Below are 22859 nucleotides of genomic sequence, written 5' to 3' on the forward strand. Positions count from 1 at the left end.
TGTGAGGTAGGACAAGAATTTTTCTACCCACATACATATATATGAATGTAATATTCTCAAAGGAAATCGGCATTTAACACTATGTACACTATGTAAATATATATGTATATTTTTTTTAAAAGTACTAACATATTGTTAAATACTAATCATTAATGTAAATGAATGGTTTACAAAGTTTACATTTTACTTTTAAAAAGCTTTTTTGTCTATTTTCAAATCATTTTGATAATACTCTTCATTTTAGTTAACAAGATAATTAAAATGTCACATATGTGGATACATACATAGGTGCATACAAATATACATCTATGCATTGCACCATATAAATAATTCATATGCACATGGAAGATGCCGACGGTAGGGAATGACCTATATAATACCGGGAATGACCTTTGAAAAAAGGATATAAAGGAGAGTGGGGGGAGGTATCCCCATCGGAGGGCTATGCCATCCACAGCATTTTCGGTCGCACTTCAACAAAATAGCCTCCATAAATTAAAATGTCATATGGCACGATAACCCCTATACTCATCATCAACACTGAACTGAAATACTTCATTTTTATTCTTAAATTCTTATTTGCAGTTATCTGGCAACACAATATTATTGTCACCTACAATAATATTGTTATTCTCCTTTAAATTGGGAAGTGATAACATTAATAAATGAATTTGCATATATTTTTCCTGAAAATATTTTAAATACAAATACAAAACAACTGAAAATCCGGGTGTTACTGCATTTTTTATATATTCAAGCAAAATTTAGAAAAAATATAGTATAATGTGCCAAATTATAGTGAAGCTGTTGAAAGCATTTCGAAAGCAAATAATTGTAAACCTTTTATTTCTGGAATGCTGGGAGTTATAAAGGTTTCATTAAATAAATCATCCTACTTTGAATAAAATTGCTCACGTGGCATTACACTGAACTCAACGCCCGACGGCACATAGGCAAGATGAGAAAATGTACCTGCCGAAGAGTAAACCTGCTGTTATTACTTATATATTTTGTCCAAGAATGATAGAATACAAAATTGTGCCTGCCGAATTCGCTGTGACGTTATGCTCCGAGAATATACAAACAAAAGGAAGGGAAATACTTATTTGTGAAGAGGAAATGAATGGCAGCTACCAAACACACGACGTTTCCATGGCAGTCGGTTCTACGCAAGGTGGATTTAATAAGGTGACAGCATTCACCCAGCTGAATTTTTCGCGTAGGTATGGCTTACGTCAAAATGATATGCTTTGTTTGTATGTATTGGTATGTTTACATTCGTATGTTTACATTTGCTTGCTGATTTTGACATGATGCTTGCACCAAACGCAACAACAAATACATGTAGGGTTTTACTTATATGTGTTTGCTGTCACCTGTAATAAATTCGCCTTGGTTCTACGTTACCGAAACGACCCGGATTTATATCCGGCCAAGGATTGCCACTCCAGCAGTATTCACCGTATGTAAGAATGGGGAAGGTTTATGCTGCTACAACAACAACAACCAAACACACGAAATTATTCGCACACACAAACACTTTCTCGCCAGGGTGTCATCCGCATAGAAACGCAATAAAACTACATTTAGAGGTATTTTTATAATTCGTGCTTTCATCAGTTTGTTTAGTTTAAGTGTCACAAATCTCAATAATACCAAGCCATTCACTGAGTTCACACCAACAAGTAATTTCTCTTCCTTTTGTTTGCTGTGCTTATTATTATTTTTTTTTTTTGTATTATTATGCTGCATGACGTCAACGATTGTCCAAATCGCGACAAAGTAAGTAACGGTTTTGTAAGGCGCCACCTTCTATATCCTAATAGCCTTGGATATTGCCTACCAACAAATTATGGCACGAACCAATTAAAATTAATAACATATTACATGGGTGGCATCTCAAATTTCGTTAAGTTGTTAGGTGTGTATAACGAAACATTGTTTAGTGCACCGAAAAGATTTTGTTACATTCATCTACACTTGTTTTTGTAAAAATTATATTTTGTCGTCAACTTGTTTCTCTCTAATATACGGTTGCTAGTTCATTATTGTTGCACAATGATACAATTAATAATTTAATTGAATCATGGTCTTGCCTCTAATAAATATTCTTAATTGAGTTGAGTTGATGGTATGGGGTACGAACAACTCGGTGTCATAGCGGCAGCAAATGTATAGCTAATGCTAATCTTAACAAATTTATTGGGATCATTAGTATACCTAAATACTTTGATTTCATTAGCATTCCGATTAACGGTTGAAGGGTAGCACCCTTCAAAAAAGCTTTTCATGAATGTGCTTCGCTAATACTATTGTGGAAGCCCATCGAAAATTGTTCATCACACCGACTGGAGGTGGTAGTCTAATCACAAGCACCCACACTAAAAGTAATATCGAGCTAAGGGGAAAGTCGGTCAGTAATTCAGATTTATCAAAAATGTCGCGAACTAAATCTCGTTTACAAGTTGAAGTATGTGGAGATTGCGGAGCTTCAGGTCTGTAAATTCTGTTTATTGAACTTAAGATGAAATACTAATCATTTTAAAACTAAAATGTTCCCTTACAGATCCCTCATGGGCCTCAATAAATCGTGGTATTTTACTTTGCTCTGATTGCTGCTCCGTACATCGTAGCCTTGGCCGCCATATATCCATGGTAAAGTCATTACGTCAAGGAACTTGGGAGCCATCAGTTTTAAATTTTGTTAACTCGCTCAATTCGCACGGTGCAAATAGTGTTTGGGAGCATCATCTTCTTGATGCAAACTCGACAAAAAGTGACAAGGGTGTACCGCGTGTTAGAAAACCAAGCCCCAAGGATCCGCTGCATCCTACCAAATCAGATTTCATTAAATCGAAACACATAAACTTAGTATTCGCTTTAAAATCTAATCTTCAAGAGGAAGGTGTAATTTCTGGAATAAATCTTGAGAATGAACTTAGCCGACAATTGCATGCAAGTGTAAGGACCAGTAATTTAGAAACCTCACTTCGTCTAATTGTACAAGGAGCCAATCCCAATTACTTTCACGACGAAAAGCGTTCAACACCGCTGCACGTAGCAGCTAAATTTGGACAAGCGTCCCAAATTGAGTTGCTTATTGTGTATGGAGCAGATATTAATGCAATTGATGGCAATGGGCTCACACCACTCGAAGTTGCTAAAGTTAACAATCACAATGTCATAGCGGAAAGATTATTAGATGCAATGTATGAAGTGACAGATCGCATTATAATGTTTTTAGGTGGTAAAAAACCAGATCATTCGGTAAACAAAAATATTCATTAAAAGGAAATATTAGATTAAAAGAATATGTTCTTAAAATAGTCAGGTTGCCACTTGGTTATTCCGGAAACATCGAGTACTGAAATAAGCGAGCAACTTACCATTGCCAGGAATCGTTTGCAAGTGGTTCCAAATAAAATGTTCGAGGAGTTGGTAATGGACTTATATGATGAAGTGGATCGACGCGAAAACGAAGCAAGTACGATCAATTGTGACAAATCATTTTGCTAAAATATATATGAATTTAACATCTTAAATTTTTACTGTAGTTTGGGCTACTTCCATATTAAACGCTGAAAATGTAGCTGTGCCGTTCTTGCCGGCGAATCCTTTCTTAAGTGCCACTCGAAACCAAGTAAATATTGAAATTAATATATTTAAACTTTGTATTCATACTAAACTAACAGGGCCGACAAAAACTGGCGCGATTCTCACGAAAAGAATTCGCTGGATTATTGACTGATGTCCTGTATGATGCTCGTCGAAGACAAAAAATAGCAAGTTTACGCCCTCTCGATGGGCCCAATTTAAATTCATTTTATAACCCACCATTGTTAAATGAAAATGAATTAGATTTGTCAGATGATGAACCTATTTACGACCCTGTTGCAAGTGACGACGACTATGCACCAGTACCCCCAATAGCACAGCAGGTAAATAGTATGCGCCAAAAGTTTCTTAAATTAAACAATAGTTTCGGGTAATTGTACAATCAAACATGTGTTCATATTTTTCGATGTTCTTTTGTCGTGAATATTAATAAATTGTATAATGCTTACATATGTATGTGCATACATAGAATGAAAAATAGTTATTGCAAATTAGTTTGATATTGTTGACTTTTAAAAATAAAAAATACCCAATAATGTAGTGTTAATAAATTTTATATTTGGTACTGTATTCACTCACAATATGTAGATCTTTTATATTGGTATTTATTTAGATTTTCTTTCTTTATATTTATGTATTTCTCAAATATATTTTATTTTAAGTTCTTAAGCATTTTATGATTTTGTATTCGCCAATTCAGGCTATTGTGCATCAAACGCCCGATGAGCCACAGCATGAAGTGCAGACCTTGTTAAGACAGATAAACGACTACAAATATGTGATTAATCAGCTAAAATCTACTGTTGAAAAGCTTTCGTCTGAAAATTCTGAGTTGAAATCAAAATTTTCAATTGCTCCCGTGGTCTGTGCAATTAATGAGACTGCCGTTCACCATGACTCGCTGTGAGCTGTCTTAATTTTATTTTTATTTTGTTTGGTTTTTTAATTTATTTAAAACTTTTTTTATTGACACTATATTAATAAAGCCGAAATGATTCAAAAGGAGTTGAAAATAGGCGCGAATCGCTCCCACTTCTTGAGGATGTTGGTGGCGGTTCCGTATCTATAGATTCAAACACTTCTAGTTCATCCTCGGCCAACAGTTCGAATCAGTCGACCATCAAGCGCCCAGCAAGCATGTATGAGCGACGCATCGCCCCTCCCTTGCTTAAACCAAGCGTTGAGTGTCGGACCACGGCTAGTATGTATCAAATGGCTGCTGATAAACCATTTTCTGAGGAACTGAAACATCGAACGGATCTGGTGACACGGCGCGTTAAAGAACTTGTGTCTATCATGCAGGATCTGCCCACAAATAAAGATGATTTGGTACCTTGCGGGGAGAGAGTACGCACCGCTGTAATTGAACTAATTTCAATATTTACTACACCGGTAACTTGTTTTTATTCGCTTGCTGAATATCAGTGAAATCATTAATCGACCTTCTTACAATATAATTTCAGTCAAATTACAATGAAACCATAAGAGATATGCTAAAAACATTAACGCGCTATAACATTTTAATACCGCATGAATGTGAAAATTTGCAGAAATCATATTCATTGGATGATAAAGCAGCCATTGAAAAATACAATCATGAGGTACGGGAATGTGCGTATTATATTGTCAGCGCAATGAAGACTCTTGTCATGCAATTTGAATGACCTTACGATTATAATACAATATACATTTTTCTTTTTCATTGAGGTATTTAGGCTTTACTAAAATACTAACGTTAAAATAAAAAATCAGTTAAAAATGTTAATATTTATAATAGTGTTAAAAATACTAAATAGTAATGAACCAACGTTACATAACAAATAAAATTCAAACAGCTTTCAGCGCACCTTTCTAAATATTTTAATTTAATTTCAAATATCAAATATTGTTAATCATTTACGTTTACGACCAAAGTACCATGGTTTGAGAAAAGGCGACATTTTAAGGAAAATGCTCAGCGGTTGCTTGTTTGTTATTTAAGGACTCCTTGATTCTTATTATAGGTAATTTGAACATATAACTCCCTCGTAAACCCAATATATCGAATTTCTCGAAGGGAACTGCTGTTATTGTTGTAGTTGTAACAGCTTAAAGATCCCTGCATAGGATCTCCAGGACGGAGCCAAAAGGAAGAGGTTTAAGCGGGAATTTGAAGAGGTATGTATTTAATGTTATGAGAAGATACCTTCGCATTCCAGACATATGTTGAGTACCAATTTAAACAGCAGCGGTATGCAGAACGCAATTGTACCAGGGTGACGCGGGCCTCTAGAGACAACAGAAGCTCTTCGTTTGCCACAGGTGTTGGCTGAATGCCATTATTCAGAGAGAAGCGTTCGTGAAGGTGGTATTAGACTTTCGGTGAATGTCGTTTAGGGTCCCTCATATTCCGTTGGGTAACTCCAGAGTAGAAGCGGATAGCTTCCAAACGTGTGAAATGAGATGTCTCGTCTAACTTCTTCCTTTTCAGACCAAGAAATGCGCTGCATCCTTGATGCTTGCGCAGATTATATGAGTGACAGTCGCGCGAATTTTCTCAAATCTTTTCAGATACTTTTACGGACCTTAATTTAATGTAACAATTCTTTTTTGTTCAATATTCTTTCGAATGCGCCCACATTGCTTAAAGTCCAACATTTACTTTTCTTGTGCAGCGAAAATTTTCAAAATTCTTAAATTATTTTATAAAATTTGCCTTGACGTGGTCTTTTGTGTACAATAAAAATTAATATTGCAAATTATGATGATTTAGTTAAAACCAGCAATATAATCTGCCTGATTGTCTATTTTCGTTTAATATATTTATATACTTATAATCTAAGCAAATATTTGAGCGAGTATTCAAAGCCTTTTATAGTTCATTCAAAGTTATTGAACTTTGTCCATTGTGGAGCGTGAAGTAAATCAGACTAAACTAGGTTACTCAGAGCTTGAAACTAAGGGAATTAAATTATTTTCCAATAAGAAATTATATATACACTAAAAGCTTGGCTTGTATATATATCTATAACTGTTCTGCTTATAAGGAAACTTATATTTAGCATATGATATGACAATTCGCAGGCCTAGGACGTTGAATTTCATATCCAGTAATTTGCACTAACTTGTACTCATAAGTGAACTAGTTTTTTATTAAGATCCGAGGTTCAAAAATTTTCATTACTCGTCTTCAGTCTCGGTAATTACAGTATTCGTTATAGAAGTTTCATTTCTCAACAATAACTGATTGAAGTGTTCTTCGCTCTGAATTTGAACAATCCTTTGTTGCACAATTGGAGCTAGTTCGCAACTTGCTTGTTCTAAGTCCTCCAAAGAAGCTCGCCGTAACATCTTAAAAATAGTCACTTTTATTTCAATACTTTTTTCTAAATTGCAAATTTTCGTTACCTTGGAGGCTTTTACGTTGGAAGAATCTACCGATTTTACATGATGTCCAACAGACAGCTTTCTTATTGGCGATGGCCCATCTAAATCTAGATTTTCCAGCATTTGTACCATACTGTGCCGCCGAGAAAGCGTGACTAAAGATTGTCGATGTTTGGTGTGGTGATCGCTTTTTTCGTTACGTAAATTAATAGCTTTGAAATGGTTTTGTATGGTAAGACCTAATTCAGGACAGAGATCCTCATCAACCTATTGCATTAAAACAGGAGATTAATATAGAATTGGCTGTACGCATTGCGGTTATTATCTACCAGAATTTTAGCATTCTTGAACATGGTGAAACCATCACAACCGTTATATATATAGCTTTTAATACATGTTTTGTACATTTGTTGTAGATTGATAGACTCATCTGCCACCTGTATCAACCGTGGGTCCACACGTTTTCCTGGTGGTTTGGTGGGGTCGAAGGCAAATGTCACACCACTAACCTAGCAAGAATAATAAAATGGCGATAAATAAATGTTTCTTTACGTATTGTATATACTTACTTGAGGAAATCTGCCTTCTAACTTTGGATATGCTGATACAGCATTCTCTAAAGCTTCCCACAAGCATTTTCCTGTAATCTCTAACAGTATGAGTGGGTCCCGCATTGGTATTACATTCACCAAATCACGCATTGTAAACGGTCCCGGGGGGTGTATTTGATCTGAGCGAAAAGTACCTGAGTTGATGATGACCACGTCCGCTCCTGTAGCGGCCAAAACGACATCGCAAACCCAATTGCCTAAATTGGTTTCCTGTGTGCGGATGAAAGAGAAACGCCCATCCAAATCCACACTGAAGTTTCCGAGGACTTCAGTCATTTTAGCTTCAACAACCTCTGAAAATTCAAAATTCTATTTAAAACATCTAAGTATGAAAATATGTACTGTAATGCTAACTTTTCACACACAAAATTCAAAATTTTACAGGAATCAAATATAACAGGTATCTTAAATTTATGAATTGAAAACATTGCCCATATTCTGAAATTTAGCGAAAGAGTTCTTTTATAAATATTTTTTATGTTGCTTGATGACTAAAACGCAGAGGAAATATTGTATATTTTCCATTGCCAATCTATATCTATACCTATATATACATAAATACATATACCAATGTACATTTTTTGCAGAGTTCTTACACTACATTTTCTCCTATTCCTAATGAATTATACAAGTTTAGTTTGGGGAAACGAAATCCATTATTTTTGCGTAAAATATTTGTGCAAATGGTTGCAAACTGTTTTATGGTCGACTGGTCGAAGTTACGACTACAAACATGACGGTCAACTCCGATTTTATTGACATTTTCTTTAACATCAAAAATGCCTGAATGGAATCGATGAAACCAAAACGGCACTTTTACAGTATCGGCACCATACCACCGGTCTGGCTTGCATTTTCACATTTATCAAAGCATAACTGTAAAATGTACCGAATTTGCTCTTTGTTGACTTCCATTCTTAATATCCCATAACTCACAACTGAATGAAACAAACAAAAAACAGAAAAAAGATTTTTTAGTCTGAAATATCACCTTGACAAAGAGCATACACTTTAAATTGCGCTTTGCGTCGTAAGGTATCGATCACTACAACCATTTACCGAGAAAATAACGGATTTCTTTTTCGCCAAACTAATCTAATTTCGTTTTTTGTTTCCATTGGTAATGCATTATGCAATTCCAGAGCTACATAAACATCGAATTTTGTGATTTACTGCTTATTGCCTATTCTAAAAGCATCATTATTTCTTATTTCATATTTTTGTACTTCACCTACGTATTCAATCCCATTCCTTAAATGTACTGGTGAGCTTTTATTTTTAATTTTGTGTATTACCATAAGGGAATTTAATTCAAATCGTCATTACGTTTGTCCACTTTAAGGTTTCTAACATTACCTTAATTGATGCGTCGCATACCTTCATTCTGCAATTTCTGGAATATTTTCATTAGGTTTTGGCTGCACCATGTAAAGTGTAATATTATATATGTGACTGTGGAACAATATTATTCAAAATGCGGTTTAATCATGCAATTATACATTTTTATTGCAGTCATTATGTCTATTGCATGACCATTTTTTACCAATCTTCTATGTTATGTACAGTTAGCTAGCAACAGAAAAAATAAACGTTATGCAACAACGTTTTTATGATATTATAACTGTTATGTTATGTCCCTGAAATTTTATTTATTTTTTGGCCAACAACCCATTTCGACTTTCTGTCTGCAGAACATAAAAGTACAAATTTTTCCACAACAGTTACCGAAACGACTCGCCCAGGACTGACACTCCTACAGCATTACCCAAACAGTTGGGGGAAATGTATATGCTGTTACAACAACAATTAACTTTTTAGGTAAAATTTCTTATCTCATGTATATACATACATATTACCTATATTCACTCTCTTTCTAGCTATCATGTAAGAAATTTTTGAAACACTCCAAACAATTAGTGTTTACGTCCTCTTATTGTTTGAATACTGCGCTTGTTGTTGTTGTTATAGCTGCATACGCATTCCCTATAGATATACGGGGAATGCTGCTGGGGTGACAGTCCTTAGCCGGATATAAATCCGGTTCGTTCCGGTTACGTCTTGGAACGACTGCGCTTGCTGTTGTTGTTGTAGCAGCAATACTGCGCTTGCTGTTTTACCCTCTGTCTTACTTTTCAAAACGCTTATGCATGACAATAGATTGGTATTTTACATGTAAAACAGTAATATGTACCTGAGTATTTTTCCAATTCTTCTTTTAACTCTCTATCTTCATCAAAATCCGATGTAACATTCACTGGTTCAATGTGAGCAATAAGTTTTCCATTCTCATCGCGTTCCTTCCGTATTGTAATTTTTGAGAATTGACGGAAATCTGTGCCTGACTTTATGATTTTTATCCCATTTACTTCTTGTATTTCATATACGTGATCATGTCCGCCGAGTATTAAATCTATGCCAGCGCAATTGGCCGCTAATCTTATATCGTTTGGGGTTCTCATATGTGTTAATGCGATTATAATTTCACAGCCCTCGTTTCGCAGTTGTGCCACTAACTTGTTTCCCGCTTCTACATAGTCAATATAGGTTACTTCATTAGGATCAATAGTGGGTAATGTTTCCAGCCACTCCCTTTCTACAAGGCCTATCAAGCCAATCGACGTTTGATTGTGGAGCATGGAATGAGACATCTTTCCCCCTCCGAGAGGTTTTCCTGTTTCATTATCAACCACGTTGGACATAAGCCAAGGAAAAGTTGTATTTTTTATCAAATTTACTAGAACATCCAAACCGTGATCTACATATAAATTCATTAAAAAACGTTAATTTTTATAATACAATAGAATAAAAATATGTAATTATGTACCTACCAAAATCATGGTTTCCAAAGACAGCACAATGAGTGCCCGTCCTTTTTAGTACCGGTATCATCTGCTCGCCCTGGGTGAAGGTGCTTACTAAATAAAAAAACTAGTTGTTATCAACTTAGTTATTGTGCAATATTCTATCTTACACATGCTTGGCGAAAATATATCACCACTAAACAAAACCAAAGGCTCCAAGTGAGCAAAAGATTTAATTGCAGTGCAAAAGCGTGCAGCACCACCTACTGGTTCCTTTCCAGAGTTCGGCTCGATATTATAGACGTCATTGTAATGTAAAATAGTTAAAGGTACCTCGTCTGACATAGACATCCTCGATAAATATCTTGGCTGATCTAGCTCCCGAATTCTCGACTTTAAGCGATTTGGGTCGGTTAACAGGAGCGCCTGACGATGATGGTTGTTTAAATTTTGTGACTCGGTAGAGAAGAATTTACGTATGAAGAACGATAATTCCTTTTGTGGCACAGTCTTTGAGTTGTAGTTACAGTCGAACGCAGAAACAGTGCTATTAACATCAAAGCCCTTGAACAAAAAGTTCGGACTTAAATTTTGCTTTTGGGAAATTGTTCGCTTTCCAGTTTCTCGTACCCGAAATTGGCGACTGAAAAATCAATATCAAAAGTTTAATTCTACTGATATTCACAATTAACATAATATTATTATTTTTTACTTTACTGGAAGTGTTTTATCAAACAAATTCCTTTGAAATAAAAATATTGCTAAAATCTTTAAAATTATTTGAAACACTTTTGAAATATTTGACTATGAATATTGATTCAATTGATTTTAACAATTGCAACAAAGCATTAATATGTTATAATATATAGTTTGCTCCTTAAGTCTTTTGTTTTCACTCAACTAATTTGCCAATCAATCTTTTGATAATCCTCTTCGCTTCGCCAAGCGCTAGCAAGTGGGGAATAGGTGAATCAATTCGAGTAAATAAACATATTTTAGTAGCGCTGCCAAAAATTATAACCGTACGCGCTAGCAGCGAATCTTGCTCCATAGCTTCTTTGTTGCTTTCACATGCAATTTGTTCGTCAAGTGAGTGAAGCCCAGAGATAGCGAGCAGATAAATGGCGAATCGAAGGCGCCTGATATTACATTAGGAGTTTATCGAGTGTATTGAAACACCGCCCGTATTGATGAATTTAAAGACTCTTTCGACATCAAAATATGGATTGGAAACCCCAATGAAAAATTTTAAATATAAAAGTTATTTTCAAACCTACTACGGTTCACCTGAAAAGTAATCCATTATTTTTGAGCAATATTCTTGGGCAAATGGTTTAAAACTATTTTATGGTTGATCTTTAGCTCCTGGGCGATACTAGGACTACTAACCTACCGGTCGACTTCGATTATGTATGTGATTTTATCGACATTTTATGAATATACTTTTTTATATGTTGTTGTTGTAACAGCATAACATTCCCCATAAATGTTTGAATAATGTTGAAAAGTGACAGTCTTTGACGGATATAAATCCGGTATTTCCGGTAACGTAGAACCGACAACCTTCAAAAGTCCTTACCGTACTTTTTATCCAGACACCATTCTTGGTCCACTCTGGAAAATATTGCGCCCGATTGTTTAAACCAGTAAAATATTACTTTAATAATTCATACATACATATACTATGTGAATATCTTTTGCGTTTGGGAATATTTCAATATTGAGAGGGTATTATAAGGAAGCCCATCAATTTGGGACAATATATACATATGTATGTTTAAAAGTTTGCAAGTATTGATTTAATCAGTGAGCTTTCCATGAGGTGCTGCTGTCATGTACATACATATGCATGTAAACGTTTGGGGAAATAACTAATTTTCGCATTCACATTACAGAGAAGTTGTCCAACTCTAAATTCAAATCGCGAATAGGTGAATAAAAAGCGACACTACGTGTTAGATATACTGATCTTAATTAATTCAGCAAAATCAAATCAGCAAACTTCCTCCACACACAAGACGCACACAGTTCACAAGTGGACTAATCCATTTCAGCTGTGATTCCGCGTATATGACAAATATCGCCACCTTACTTTAAACTTGTATAAACGATACCGTATCCTAAAAATTTTAAATACCTAGCTTATATTAATGTGCTTTATTTCCAGTGAAAACTGAATACTTAGGTATGTAGAGGAGAAATCTCTTTCCCATTGTACTTGATTTTAATTTAATTGGTTGGAAAATAACCTTACACTGACTTCCAATTGCCAATATCATACTTATTTGTTGTCTTTAGCATTTGACACATTAAAAGAGTGTTGCTTCTTTAGTGTTTTTGGCGTTGGAAATTCGCAATGCGAATATGTTAAACTGATTAATTAAACATAATAAAGTCTGAACGGCAGCGCAAAAAATATGATTAGGAAATTATACTTTTCGGCAATAGAAAATATATGTATGTATATCTTATACATTAGGTCTAAAAATATATTTTTTTTAGATTTCTAAAAACAAATAATTTGATTTCTTTGTAATAAAAAAAACTTATCTATCAAACACTTTGAAACTGTCACTGAAATCTTTGATTTAAATATTAGAAATCACTTGTAGTCTTCGATAAACATGAATGCATCCCAGGCGATGTGAAGAAACTCTAAACTAAGTACGATATATGTAATTTAATTGTTGTAACGCAATAAAACATTATATATAAATTTTTGGAAAAGGCTGTGGAAGTGGGAGTTCCCGGCTAGATTTAAAGAACGTATGTACATACATATGTAGAACCGACTATCGGTGGACTGGCTATTCGTGGTATTTTTTGTAGCAGTAACGCCAATAACGGCACTCACATTATAAAGGGATTGACAAAAAATTCTCAAATTATAATTATAACGAAAGTCATAAGGGAAATAAAGATGATTGATTAAAAACTTTGCAAAATGTAAGTGGCGTGGCAGTCGCTTTTTTAATTAATCCAATCACGTTTTGCGGCCGCCGTAGCTGAATGGGTTGCTCACGCATCAGAAAGATAGTAGGTTCTAATCTCGGTGAAATTCCGAAATGAAGAAAAACATTTTTCTAATAGCGGGCGTCCCTCGGCAGGCAATGGCAAAACTCCGAGAGTATTTCTGCCATGAAAAAGCTACTCATAAAAAATATCTGCCGTTCGTAGTCGGCTTGAAACTGTAGGTCCCTCCATTTGGGGAATAACATTAAGACGCACACCACAAATAGGAGGAAGAGCTCCGCCAGCCATCCAAAAACGGTGTACGCGCCAATTATATATGTATATATGTATATAATCACAATTGGTATTGGCTTTATCGATTTCATCTAACTTTTTCAATTTTATACTTTTAATTGTCTTATTGTTGCGTTACAGAAACTAAGATCCATGTATCCACATGATAATAAAGAAAGTCAAAGTCATTCGCAATTTTAGTAAAATTGCTTATAAAAAATATGCATATAAATACATACATATGTACATATTTATTTCACTTTATCGGTTTGTATTGTATTCTATACCCATGATAGTCGCACAACAATTTAGACATTTTTCTGGAAATTTAAATGGATCGGTCATGAGTAGGGAGGACTTCATCATCATGCATCAGATGTTTCCTTAACACTATATGTTGCAAGAAAATATTAAAATAGTAGAAATCAATATTACTATTTGTAATGACCCGTGGTGTCCAATATCGAATACAAATAAATTAGATCACAATATTTTGGATTTTATTAATAGATTCTTATTTTTATTAAAACCAGTCGATACACACAAGAAATCTTCTCTATCTGCACGCCAAGGCGCCATCTTCGTCTCCTCGCGCTGTCAGTCACTTTCCGTGTTGCCATATCATTTCCTCGCATCCGGGCTGCCAGGTCTCCACACCCCTCCCTTGTTTTTCAATTTCAAAATCAGTTTTTGATTACTGTTTCCTGGTTCATCATTCGTTGCTGTAGACGATGGGGCTAGAGCTCCTGATTCCGGAAACTCTGTAGTTAACGAATCAAGGACAGGTATTCTTTTCACGTGACTTATGTTTCGACGGAAGACTTTGCCATTACCACGAATTACAATATCGTTTCCACTACGGTCTATAACCTCATATTCCACAGTATCAAAATTAGTCGTCAGCTTGTTTGGGAATAGTACATTTCGAAGAAGAACCTTATCGCCGACCCGAATTTCATTTTCTTTCGCTCCTCGATTCGTGTCCCCTTTTTGCTTTCCCTTTTCTTTGTTTAGCATGTCCATGTCCTTAGCTTCTTCATCTAAAATGTTCTCCTTAATGTCGTGAATTGATGGTATTTTATCTCGCAGCCGTCTATTGAATAATAATTCCGATGGTGATCTGCCAGTCGTACCATGAGGAGTAACATTATACATCAGAATGAACTTTTGTATCTCCTTTTTATAATCTACTCCCCTTGAGTGAGCAATCTGTAATCGCTTAAGAATTGAACGGTTTATATTTTCCACTTCGCCATTAGCTTGTGGCCAATAAGGTGGAGACGTCATAAGGTCAATAGCATTATCTGCACAGAATCTTTTAAATTCATCGCTGACAAACTGCCGTCCATTATCAGCAGTAATGGATGTAGGATAGCCCAGTCTCGAAAACATCTCTTCTAAACTATCAATTATTACCGCGGATGTAATTTTCTTCACAAATCTCAACTCATGATATCTCGAATAATAATCGATTACAACAAATACATATTCATGGCTCGGCAACGGTCCCAGCAGATCCATGGCTAAGCATAGCCAAGGCCCTTCCGGTAGAGCGCGTCTGTTCATTGGGGCAGGTGGGTTTGGTCGTGATACTAATAAACATTCATGACAGCGTTTCACAAACTTCTCGACATCTCGATCAACTAAGGGCCACCATAACTTAGATCGGACTCGTCGCTTCATTACAGTTTCTCCTGGGTGTCCTTCATGTGCTAATTCTAATACCCTGGACCTCAAATTAGATGGTATCACTATTTTGGTTCCTCTCAATAGAATATTTCCTAACGTACATAGTTCGAACCTGTATGGAAAATATTTGCTTTTGTGATCAATACTCCAGCTATCGTTCTTTACTCTGCTTATTGCATCCATAAGATCCGGATCCGAATTATTTCCGCGCGCTATTTCCAAAATTGTCAATGCAGGCGGTATGGATTTCTCAATAATTGTGCTTATATGGTGTTCGCAGCCCTTATCAAAATTTTCGGACTTACCCGTACAAAGTCTGGAAAACGAATCAGCAATGTTTGTTTTACCTGAGCGGTACACAACTTTAAACTTAAATGATTGGAGCCGTAGGACCCATCTCTCGATACGTGCAGGAGGCTTTGATGTAGGTTTAAAAATCGTTTCTAACGGCTTGTGGTCTGTAACCAGCTCAAATTCAATTCCCGCTAAGTAATAATAAAACCTTTCGACGGCCCATACTAAAGCTAGACTTTCCTTTTCGGTTTGTGAATACCGCCGTTCGGTTTCAGATAATATTTTACTAGCAAACGATATTACCTGTGGGCTTTCATTCTCGAATTGCAGAAGCACTGCTCCCAACGCTACTGGACTAGCGTCTGCAATGAGTTGGGTACGACTCTTCGGGTTGAAATACGACAATGTTGGCAACATAGCAAGCCTTTGTTTCAATTGGTGAAATGAATCATTTTGAAGTGTGCCCCACACAAATTTCGCGTCTTTTTTAGTCAGCTTTCTAAGAGGTTCTGTGACATTACCTAAGTCTGGAATGAACTTGCCAAGATAAGTTACTAATCCCAAAAAACTCCGAATTTCTTCCTTGTTTGATGGTGCTCGAAATTGCAAAATAGTATCTACTTTTCCAGGATCAGGATCTATACCTCCACTTGATAAGATATGACCCAAGAATTTTAGTTTTCTTACCTTCCAAAAACATTTCTCGTCGTTTAGTTGCACATTGTATTCCTTGAAAGTTTTTAAAACTTTTGCTAAGTTCTTATCGTGTTCTATTTCTGTTTTTCCGTACACGATTATGTCGTCAAGATAGTTCAAAGCATTCTCACAACCTGCGAGTAAATTTTCCATGGTTTTCTGAAAAATCTCAGGAGCCGAGTTCACTCCAAACAGAAGACGTTTGTACCTAAAAATACCTTTATGGGTAATAAAAGCTGTTATCTCCCGACTGCTCTCATCTAGTTCCAGCTGGTGATAAGCGCTTTTTAGATCTAGCCTTGTAAAATATTTGGCATCTTTCAGTCTGGTCATAAATGAGTCAAATGTGGGAAGGGGGTAATTTTCCCTCAAAATGGCTTTGTTTGCTCTCCTCATGTCAATGCATATGCGCAAATCTCCATTTTCTTTATGTATAATAACCACAGGAGACACCCATGCACTCGGTCCCACTACCGGCTCGATAATGTCTTGCGTTAAAGCTTCATTTAACTTCGCTTCAACTTTTCCTTCCAATGCTGCTGGAATTCTTCTAAGCGGTTGCTGAACCGGCTTAATAGAGTTATCAATTGTTAAACAAATTTTGATATCTTTGATTTTTGGAAACGGCTGAATTTCACGTATCTGGTTCACCCCAAGACCTAGCTTCAACACATTTAGTTTAATCGCAGTATCCCTCCCTAACAAAGATTGTCTACCATTTTCAATCACGTAAAACGTAGAAATCAAGTCTGATGTCATCTGTACTCCAATAACTGACTCAAAAACAACTTTAACTTTTAGCAAGTCGTTCCCAGCGTATGCACGAAATTTCTTTTCTGAATCCGTTCTCGTATTCCACATAGTTGCTTGCCGCCTGTTTAAAACTTCCCAGTCATCATCACTCAGTAAATTAAACTGAGATCCGGAATCAATCAGCATCGATATTTTATGACCCCCAATGTAACACTCTATTTTCTCATCCATGTTAGAAATTGAGCCATCCTCTAACATAATTTTGAAACAATCAAAAGCTTGTACATCGCTATCTTTTGTTTCTTGCTCGAAATTATCTGCAACTGAAACATATTTTACGTTCGATGTACCGGGCTTCGCTCTTTTAGCATTTTTGTTGAAGGAATCTGGTTTACGTTTATTACTTCTTGTGCGACACATGCGAGCGAAATGTCCAACAAAACTGCATTTATTACACTTCGCGCTTTTCGCTGGGCATCTTACATTGCTAGCGAGATGTCCCTGTTGTCCGCATCTGCTACACTCTTGGCCAGTTTGTTTACTGGTTTCAGAAGACGAAATTTTGCAAATGCCAGAGCAAGTCGGAGCCGTTGTCATCTCACCAGATTCACTGTTGATTTGCTCATATACGTGGCACATTTCTATTACCTCATTAAGTGAATATTCTTTCTCCAATAACCGTTTTTTCAGATCTTTCGGGGCCCAAGCATCTATCAATTTGTCTTTCAAGTTATAATTTATAACCTCTTCTTTAGTTTGACCAAACTGACATTTGTTGATCTGATTTCTTAACCGTAAAATAAAATGACTTAAATTTTCATCATTTTCTGGTAGTAGTGATCGAAATAAATGGCGCTCAAACGTTGAGTTTCTTTTGGGCGAAAAATATTCGTTTAGCTTTTTTACCAGAATTTCAAACGCATCTTCATTTGGGCTCGGTTCTATCACCGCACCAGGAATGTTATATATTACTTCCTGGAGTTGTATGCCACCTAGGTGCAATAACTTATTGCGTTTCTTTACCGAATCTTTAATTTCTTCTGCTTCAAGATATAATCTAAAAGCCCGATACCATTTTTCCCACTCAATTCGAATTAAAGATTTGTCAATTGTCTCACACATAAATGGTACTATGCCTGTTGAACTCATAGCTACACTGCAATCAATATCTTCTCGCCGCAGTGAATTTAAAATTGAATTTGCAAACAGCAACTCGGTGCTTCAAAATATATTGATTTTTTTTTTTTTTTTTTTTTTGACTCTTCCTGTTTATGTTCTTGTTTTTACATGGAAGTCTTTCTCACGCATGCTTGGCATTGACTTGTCAGTGTGCTTCTGAAACAAAACAACACTAACACTTTGCGTTTCTTTTCCATTAACAACATAAACTTACATTTCACTTACGACACTTTCGTAAAATTCGCATTCGTCCCTTTCCAAGGGATCTGCGTCTGCTTCCAAATGACTTGCTAATGCGTTTTCTGAAAACGAAACTCCATTAGCACTTTTAATCATATTTTAGATCACAGAATGTACATATGTACATTCTTGCATTCAAACATGTACACACATGCATGTATGTATGTATGAACATTTATATGGATATGCACATGCGTGACTGCATGCCTTTTTTTTTTTTTTTTTTTTTTTTTCCACATATATTTACCTCGTCGCCAATGTAATGACCCGTGGTGTCCAATATCGAATACAAATAAATTAGATCACAATATTTTGGATTTTATTAATAGATTCTTATTTTTATTAAAACCAGTCGATACACACAAGAAATCTTCTCTATCTGCACGCCAAGGCGCCATCTTCGTCTCCTCGCGCTGTCAGTCACTTTCCGTGTTGCCATATCATTTCCTCGCATCCGGGCTGCCAGGTCTCCACACTATTATTCGTCCAGGAGCCAGGGGTCGATTTTGGACTGCGTTTTTATACCGTTAAATTCTTGACTATACTTGTGATTTAGCTTTCATGAATAACGAAAGTGAACGTCAGCTGGCGCACCCGCGGTGGGTGTGATTGTGGGAGGGTACGAAACGTGTCGAACAAATTTCTACTAACTCATTTTATACCAGCTGAAATTTTTTTCATGTATTGTTGACATGTAGTAGAAAAAAAATAGTCAGCTGCGCGGTAGAGGGGGGAACGTCACGTCAGCTGCACAGGTGAACTTGTAAAAAAAATTGAAAAGTAAAACTACTTTATGCCGATTGAAATGATCAAATATTATAGTATTAATAAATGAAAATGGAAAAATAATCGTCAGCTGATTGCCCGTTGGGGGAAAAGACGTCAGTCATAGCATTGAAAATTCCGCACGCCGCCGAGATGTGATGTGAACGCAATGATACATTCTTACATTCTTGCTTCGGCTGACGGTCTTCCCACCGCTATAAACGCAGCTGACCATCATTATTATATTTTCATAAGTGTCCAAAATTATGTAAAAAAATTCAATCGGCATAAAGTAGTTTTACTTTTTCATTTATTTTACAAGTTCGCCTGTTCAACTGACGTATTTTCCCCCCTCTACAGCGCACCTGAATATTTTTTTTTTATTCTACTAAATGTCAACAATACACAAAAAAAAATTCAGCCGGTATTAAATGAGTTGTTAAAAAATTTTTTTCCACACGTTTTGCAGCATCCCACGCACGTACACGCCGCTACTGGACCAGCTGACGGCTGGTTTCGTCATCCATTGGATGGCGTCTGCCTTCAGTATTAAAATCAGTCGGCATGAAATGATGAGGTCAAAATGACCCCTGGCTCCCGGACTATATCGAGACATATCCTTCAATGCAGAAAACCAATCATGAAATTACCACTTAATCAGTCAATCAAATACTCGATATAAGAAAATCAACGTTTGTGACTTCTGGAGTTGTCACTATGAGCTACAAAACAAAGTCGAATTGCTTAGAATCTTGTATGAAAAAATTGGTATGCATATCAAAAGGAACTGATTGTAAATTTTAATTTTTTGCTTCATTTTTATTTGCATTATTTATTTGCATTATTTATTTATATGAATATACGGTACATACAATGCAATGTTTCTGTTAACATACGATTTACTATTTGAAATACTTAGTTATAATAACTACTGAGTTGAAAGTATATTGCGCATTTGTCGTATGGCTGTTACCAAACGCGGTTCACATCCGACGCTCAAAGACAAATAGTTTTCTGGAGCAGCTTTCAATAAAACCAAAATTTGAGATAGATTTGCACTAATGGATAATCCCAAATCCTCCACCACATTTGATAAATATTCAATATCCACAGCAAACTGTTTGGAGGCAGTGACAGACAAACTTTTTATTTGCAACAGTTGAGATTGGTATAGTTGACAGCATTGCTCCACTACTAATGATAATAATATATCGGCACAGGGAACAGATTGTGTATATTTAACATTGCATATCTCTAGAGCTTGTTTAAGCAACGGTGAAGGTGTAAATAATAACGGCTCTAGATGTTGTGGTAGGGTTAATAGATATTGGCCAACTTGAGTAATGCATTCTTGCGGCACAAAACTGAACTCTGGCATATTAGCTGGCATTAGTGAATCAGAAGTTGAATTCAGTGATGGTTGAATATTTGATAGATGCCCTTCTACTGGTTTTAGTAACACGTTTAAGGCTATGTCATGACTTTCCACACAGTGTCCTTTTATTTGGTCATATATAGATGTAAAAAATGTCGCCGATGAAGAATATGATGAACCGGTTTCCACAAATTTTTGTAGATATTTGTCAATGTCGCTTATTAGTTTTTTTTGCTCTTGGCTATCACAAATCTTATATATATGAAATTTATTAGAATTACTCGAAACCAGATTTTCCTTTAATCTGATAATACGGTTCTGCATAGATTTTTCAAACTTTTGTAGTTTTATTTGGAAATCCGCCAAGCACTGCAAAAGTGACATAGCACATTGCAGTGTTAACCAATTTTCTGCCCCATGTGTAATACTTAAAGAAATTTGTCGTTGAGTTTTAGAAAAATTTTCTAGCATTTTTTTCAAAGTTCCACCCATTATTTCAATAAGCCTGCATAATCCTAAATCGTCTGTTATATTTTTGCACCGATTACATGCATCATACAACCAATCAAAGATTTTCTGATTACAATTCTCCAAATGACGAACTGAATCCACCGTCGATGGTTGGCTTACTAATAATTTATCTACTTGTGTTGATAATTGCGTTTCTTCTATCCGTGGGTATTGTTCTATAAATTTATGAAAATATCCATAAACAGATTGCACTAATTGGAAATGGGTTTCATTTGATAATTCAATTTTTGATTGCTCAAGAAATGCAATTAAATGCGATATAAAAGTATGATTCGCTCGGGCGTACTTTTCCAAAAGTTCCAGCCTCTCATTGGATGCCTTGAGTAATTGCAATATATTGCTATCACGCGTTGGTTGTAATGATGGCAGAACTTCTATTAATACAATTATTGGCTGAAAGTTGCCACGAGGGTTGTCAAACACCTGTGTGCACCATTTAACTTGCTGTTGACAATGCTCCAATAAATGACTGTAGAAAGCTGAGAGAAAATCATTTTGAATTGTACTTTCTGTTGCTTGAATGTCCAAGATTTGTTTCCATTTCTGTTGCAAGGAATTTTTTTGAACCGCTCGATAGTATTGCTTCAATTGTGAGACACGATGAATTCCAGAAAAAATGTTTACGTATTGCTTGGATTGGTCTATATTACCTTCAACAAAGCTTTGAACCACATTTGGGGATGCTAGTGCTTCCAATCGATTCTTAAAATCTTCGACCTGTGCGAGTCTTTCCGTATGACCAACTAATTGTTCTTGTACCTGTAGTGACTTTTGCAAGCTTAGCAGCTTTTCGAAAGCATCCTATAAGATAATCAAGATTTACGTACGTACACATGAAATGGTCGAACTTTACATACTTACTTTCAAATTATTGTGTTCAAAGCAATCTTCGAGATCGCAGATTAAATTCCCCCAACCATCTGATTCTTGCAGTGATTCCTTGGCCTTTTGAAGTTTAGTTTGCATGGTATTTAAGCGTTCTAATGCTGCCATGCAATCACCTGTTTCTTCATGAACATTTGTCATTTCCTTACGCATTGAATGCATTCGCTTTTTTAATTCTTCTACTTCAGCTTGAAGTAAGACAGCGTCCTTAATAACACGAGGCATACCAGATACTATCTTCTGGCTAGTTTCTTCGACAACACAGTGCACTTGTTGTATATAAAGGTGTAATTTAGATACATATTTAGCTATAAAATCCTGTGCAACGCTATCTTTAACATTCTGCTGGGGCGAAACACCATTATCCACGCTTCCGTCTTCTATTTCCTTCAAATGTTTACTGTAGTTTCCATTTATCCAATCTATTGCATTAAACGACTCATCAGACAACGCAGCTATATCCATTTTCCTTCGAATAATTGTTTATATTCTTCAGCAAATAAGATTTCATGTAAATGAGTAAATTGTCATACGTTGCATCTAGGAATTTTAATAATATTTCGATTAATATGTAATCGAATATGTTCTCTTATTATCGATTGCCGTTTACATTTGCTGTGTTTTAACGGACAAATGCATATGCATATTTTAGTTCTTTATCCGGTCTCCAGAGGCGCTGTATAGCAATAGAGGGTATAATTACAATCCCGAACAAAACTCATTACTAATTTGTTACGTTCACATAGAGTAGATTATCTACTTTTTCATGCTTAACTCAAAATCCATACAAAATTTCTTTCCCGAAATCTGAAA

The 22859-nt window shown here is 35.8% G+C and overlaps 4 protein-coding genes across 6 annotated transcripts; 1 reads left to right on the forward strand and 3 right to left on the reverse strand.

The window, feature by feature from the left end:
* Positions 1-1929: 1929 nt before the first annotated feature.
* LOC128868619 (ARF GTPase-activating protein Git) lies at positions 1930-5282 on the forward strand. 2 transcript variants are annotated; one of them, XM_054110910.1, is made up of 9 exons: positions 1938-2033; positions 2243-2495; positions 2567-3267; positions 3328-3484; positions 3555-3640; positions 3693-3938; positions 4316-4518; positions 4602-5007; positions 5079-5282. In XM_054110910.1, exons 2-9 carry the CDS (start codon positions 2294-2296, stop codon positions 5277-5279), a joined length of 2202 nt encoding a protein of 733 aa, XP_053966885.1. In that variant the 5' UTR covers positions 1938-2033; positions 2243-2293; the 3' UTR covers positions 5280-5282. The 2 variants fall into 2 exon arrangements, with proteins under 2 accessions (XP_053966883.1, XP_053966885.1); XM_054110908.1 differs by having other exon boundaries at positions 1930-2495.
* LOC128868620 (mannosylglucosyl-3-phosphoglycerate phosphatase) lies at positions 5213-12709 on the reverse strand. 2 transcript variants are annotated; one of them, XM_054110912.1, is made up of 8 exons: positions 12648-12709; positions 10564-11036; positions 10421-10507; positions 9784-10347; positions 7551-7885; positions 7311-7490; positions 7003-7248; positions 5213-6945 (listed from the first exon to the last, which is right to left on the reverse strand). In XM_054110912.1, the coding sequence occupies exons 1-8, from the start codon at positions 12701-12703 to the stop codon at positions 6775-6777; spliced, it is 2112 nt and encodes a 703-aa protein (XP_053966887.1). In that variant the 5' UTR covers positions 12704-12709; the 3' UTR covers positions 5213-6774. The 2 variants fall into 2 exon arrangements, with proteins under 2 accessions (XP_053966887.1, XP_053966886.1); XM_054110911.1 differs by having other exon boundaries at positions 12575-12650.
* A 1551-nt stretch (positions 12710-14260) lies between these two features.
* On the reverse strand, positions 14261-19123 carry LOC128868737 (uncharacterized protein K02A2.6-like). The gene is made up of 2 exons (XM_054111177.1): positions 18738-19123; positions 14261-18552 (listed from the first exon to the last, which is right to left on the reverse strand). The coding sequence occupies exon 2, from the start codon at positions 18218-18220 to the stop codon at positions 14261-14263; it is 3960 nt and encodes a 1319-aa protein (XP_053967152.1). The 5' UTR covers positions 18221-18552; positions 18738-19123.
* A 938-nt stretch (positions 19124-20061) lies between these two features.
* LOC128868618 (conserved oligomeric Golgi complex subunit 7) lies at positions 20062-22610 on the reverse strand. Its single transcript, XM_054110907.1, has 2 exons — positions 22023-22610; positions 20062-21962 (listed from the first exon to the last, which is right to left on the reverse strand). The coding sequence occupies exons 1-2, from the start codon at positions 22509-22511 to the stop codon at positions 20184-20186; spliced, it is 2268 nt and encodes a 755-aa protein (XP_053966882.1). The 5' UTR covers positions 22512-22610; the 3' UTR covers positions 20062-20183.
* Between the last annotated feature and the right edge of the window lie 249 nt (positions 22611-22859).

This window comes from Anastrepha ludens, chromosome 6 (genome assembly GCF_028408465.1).
Source record: "Anastrepha ludens isolate Willacy chromosome 6, idAnaLude1.1, whole genome shotgun sequence".
In the NCBI taxonomy this organism is placed as follows: domain Eukaryota; kingdom Metazoa; phylum Arthropoda; class Insecta; order Diptera; family Tephritidae; genus Anastrepha; species Anastrepha ludens.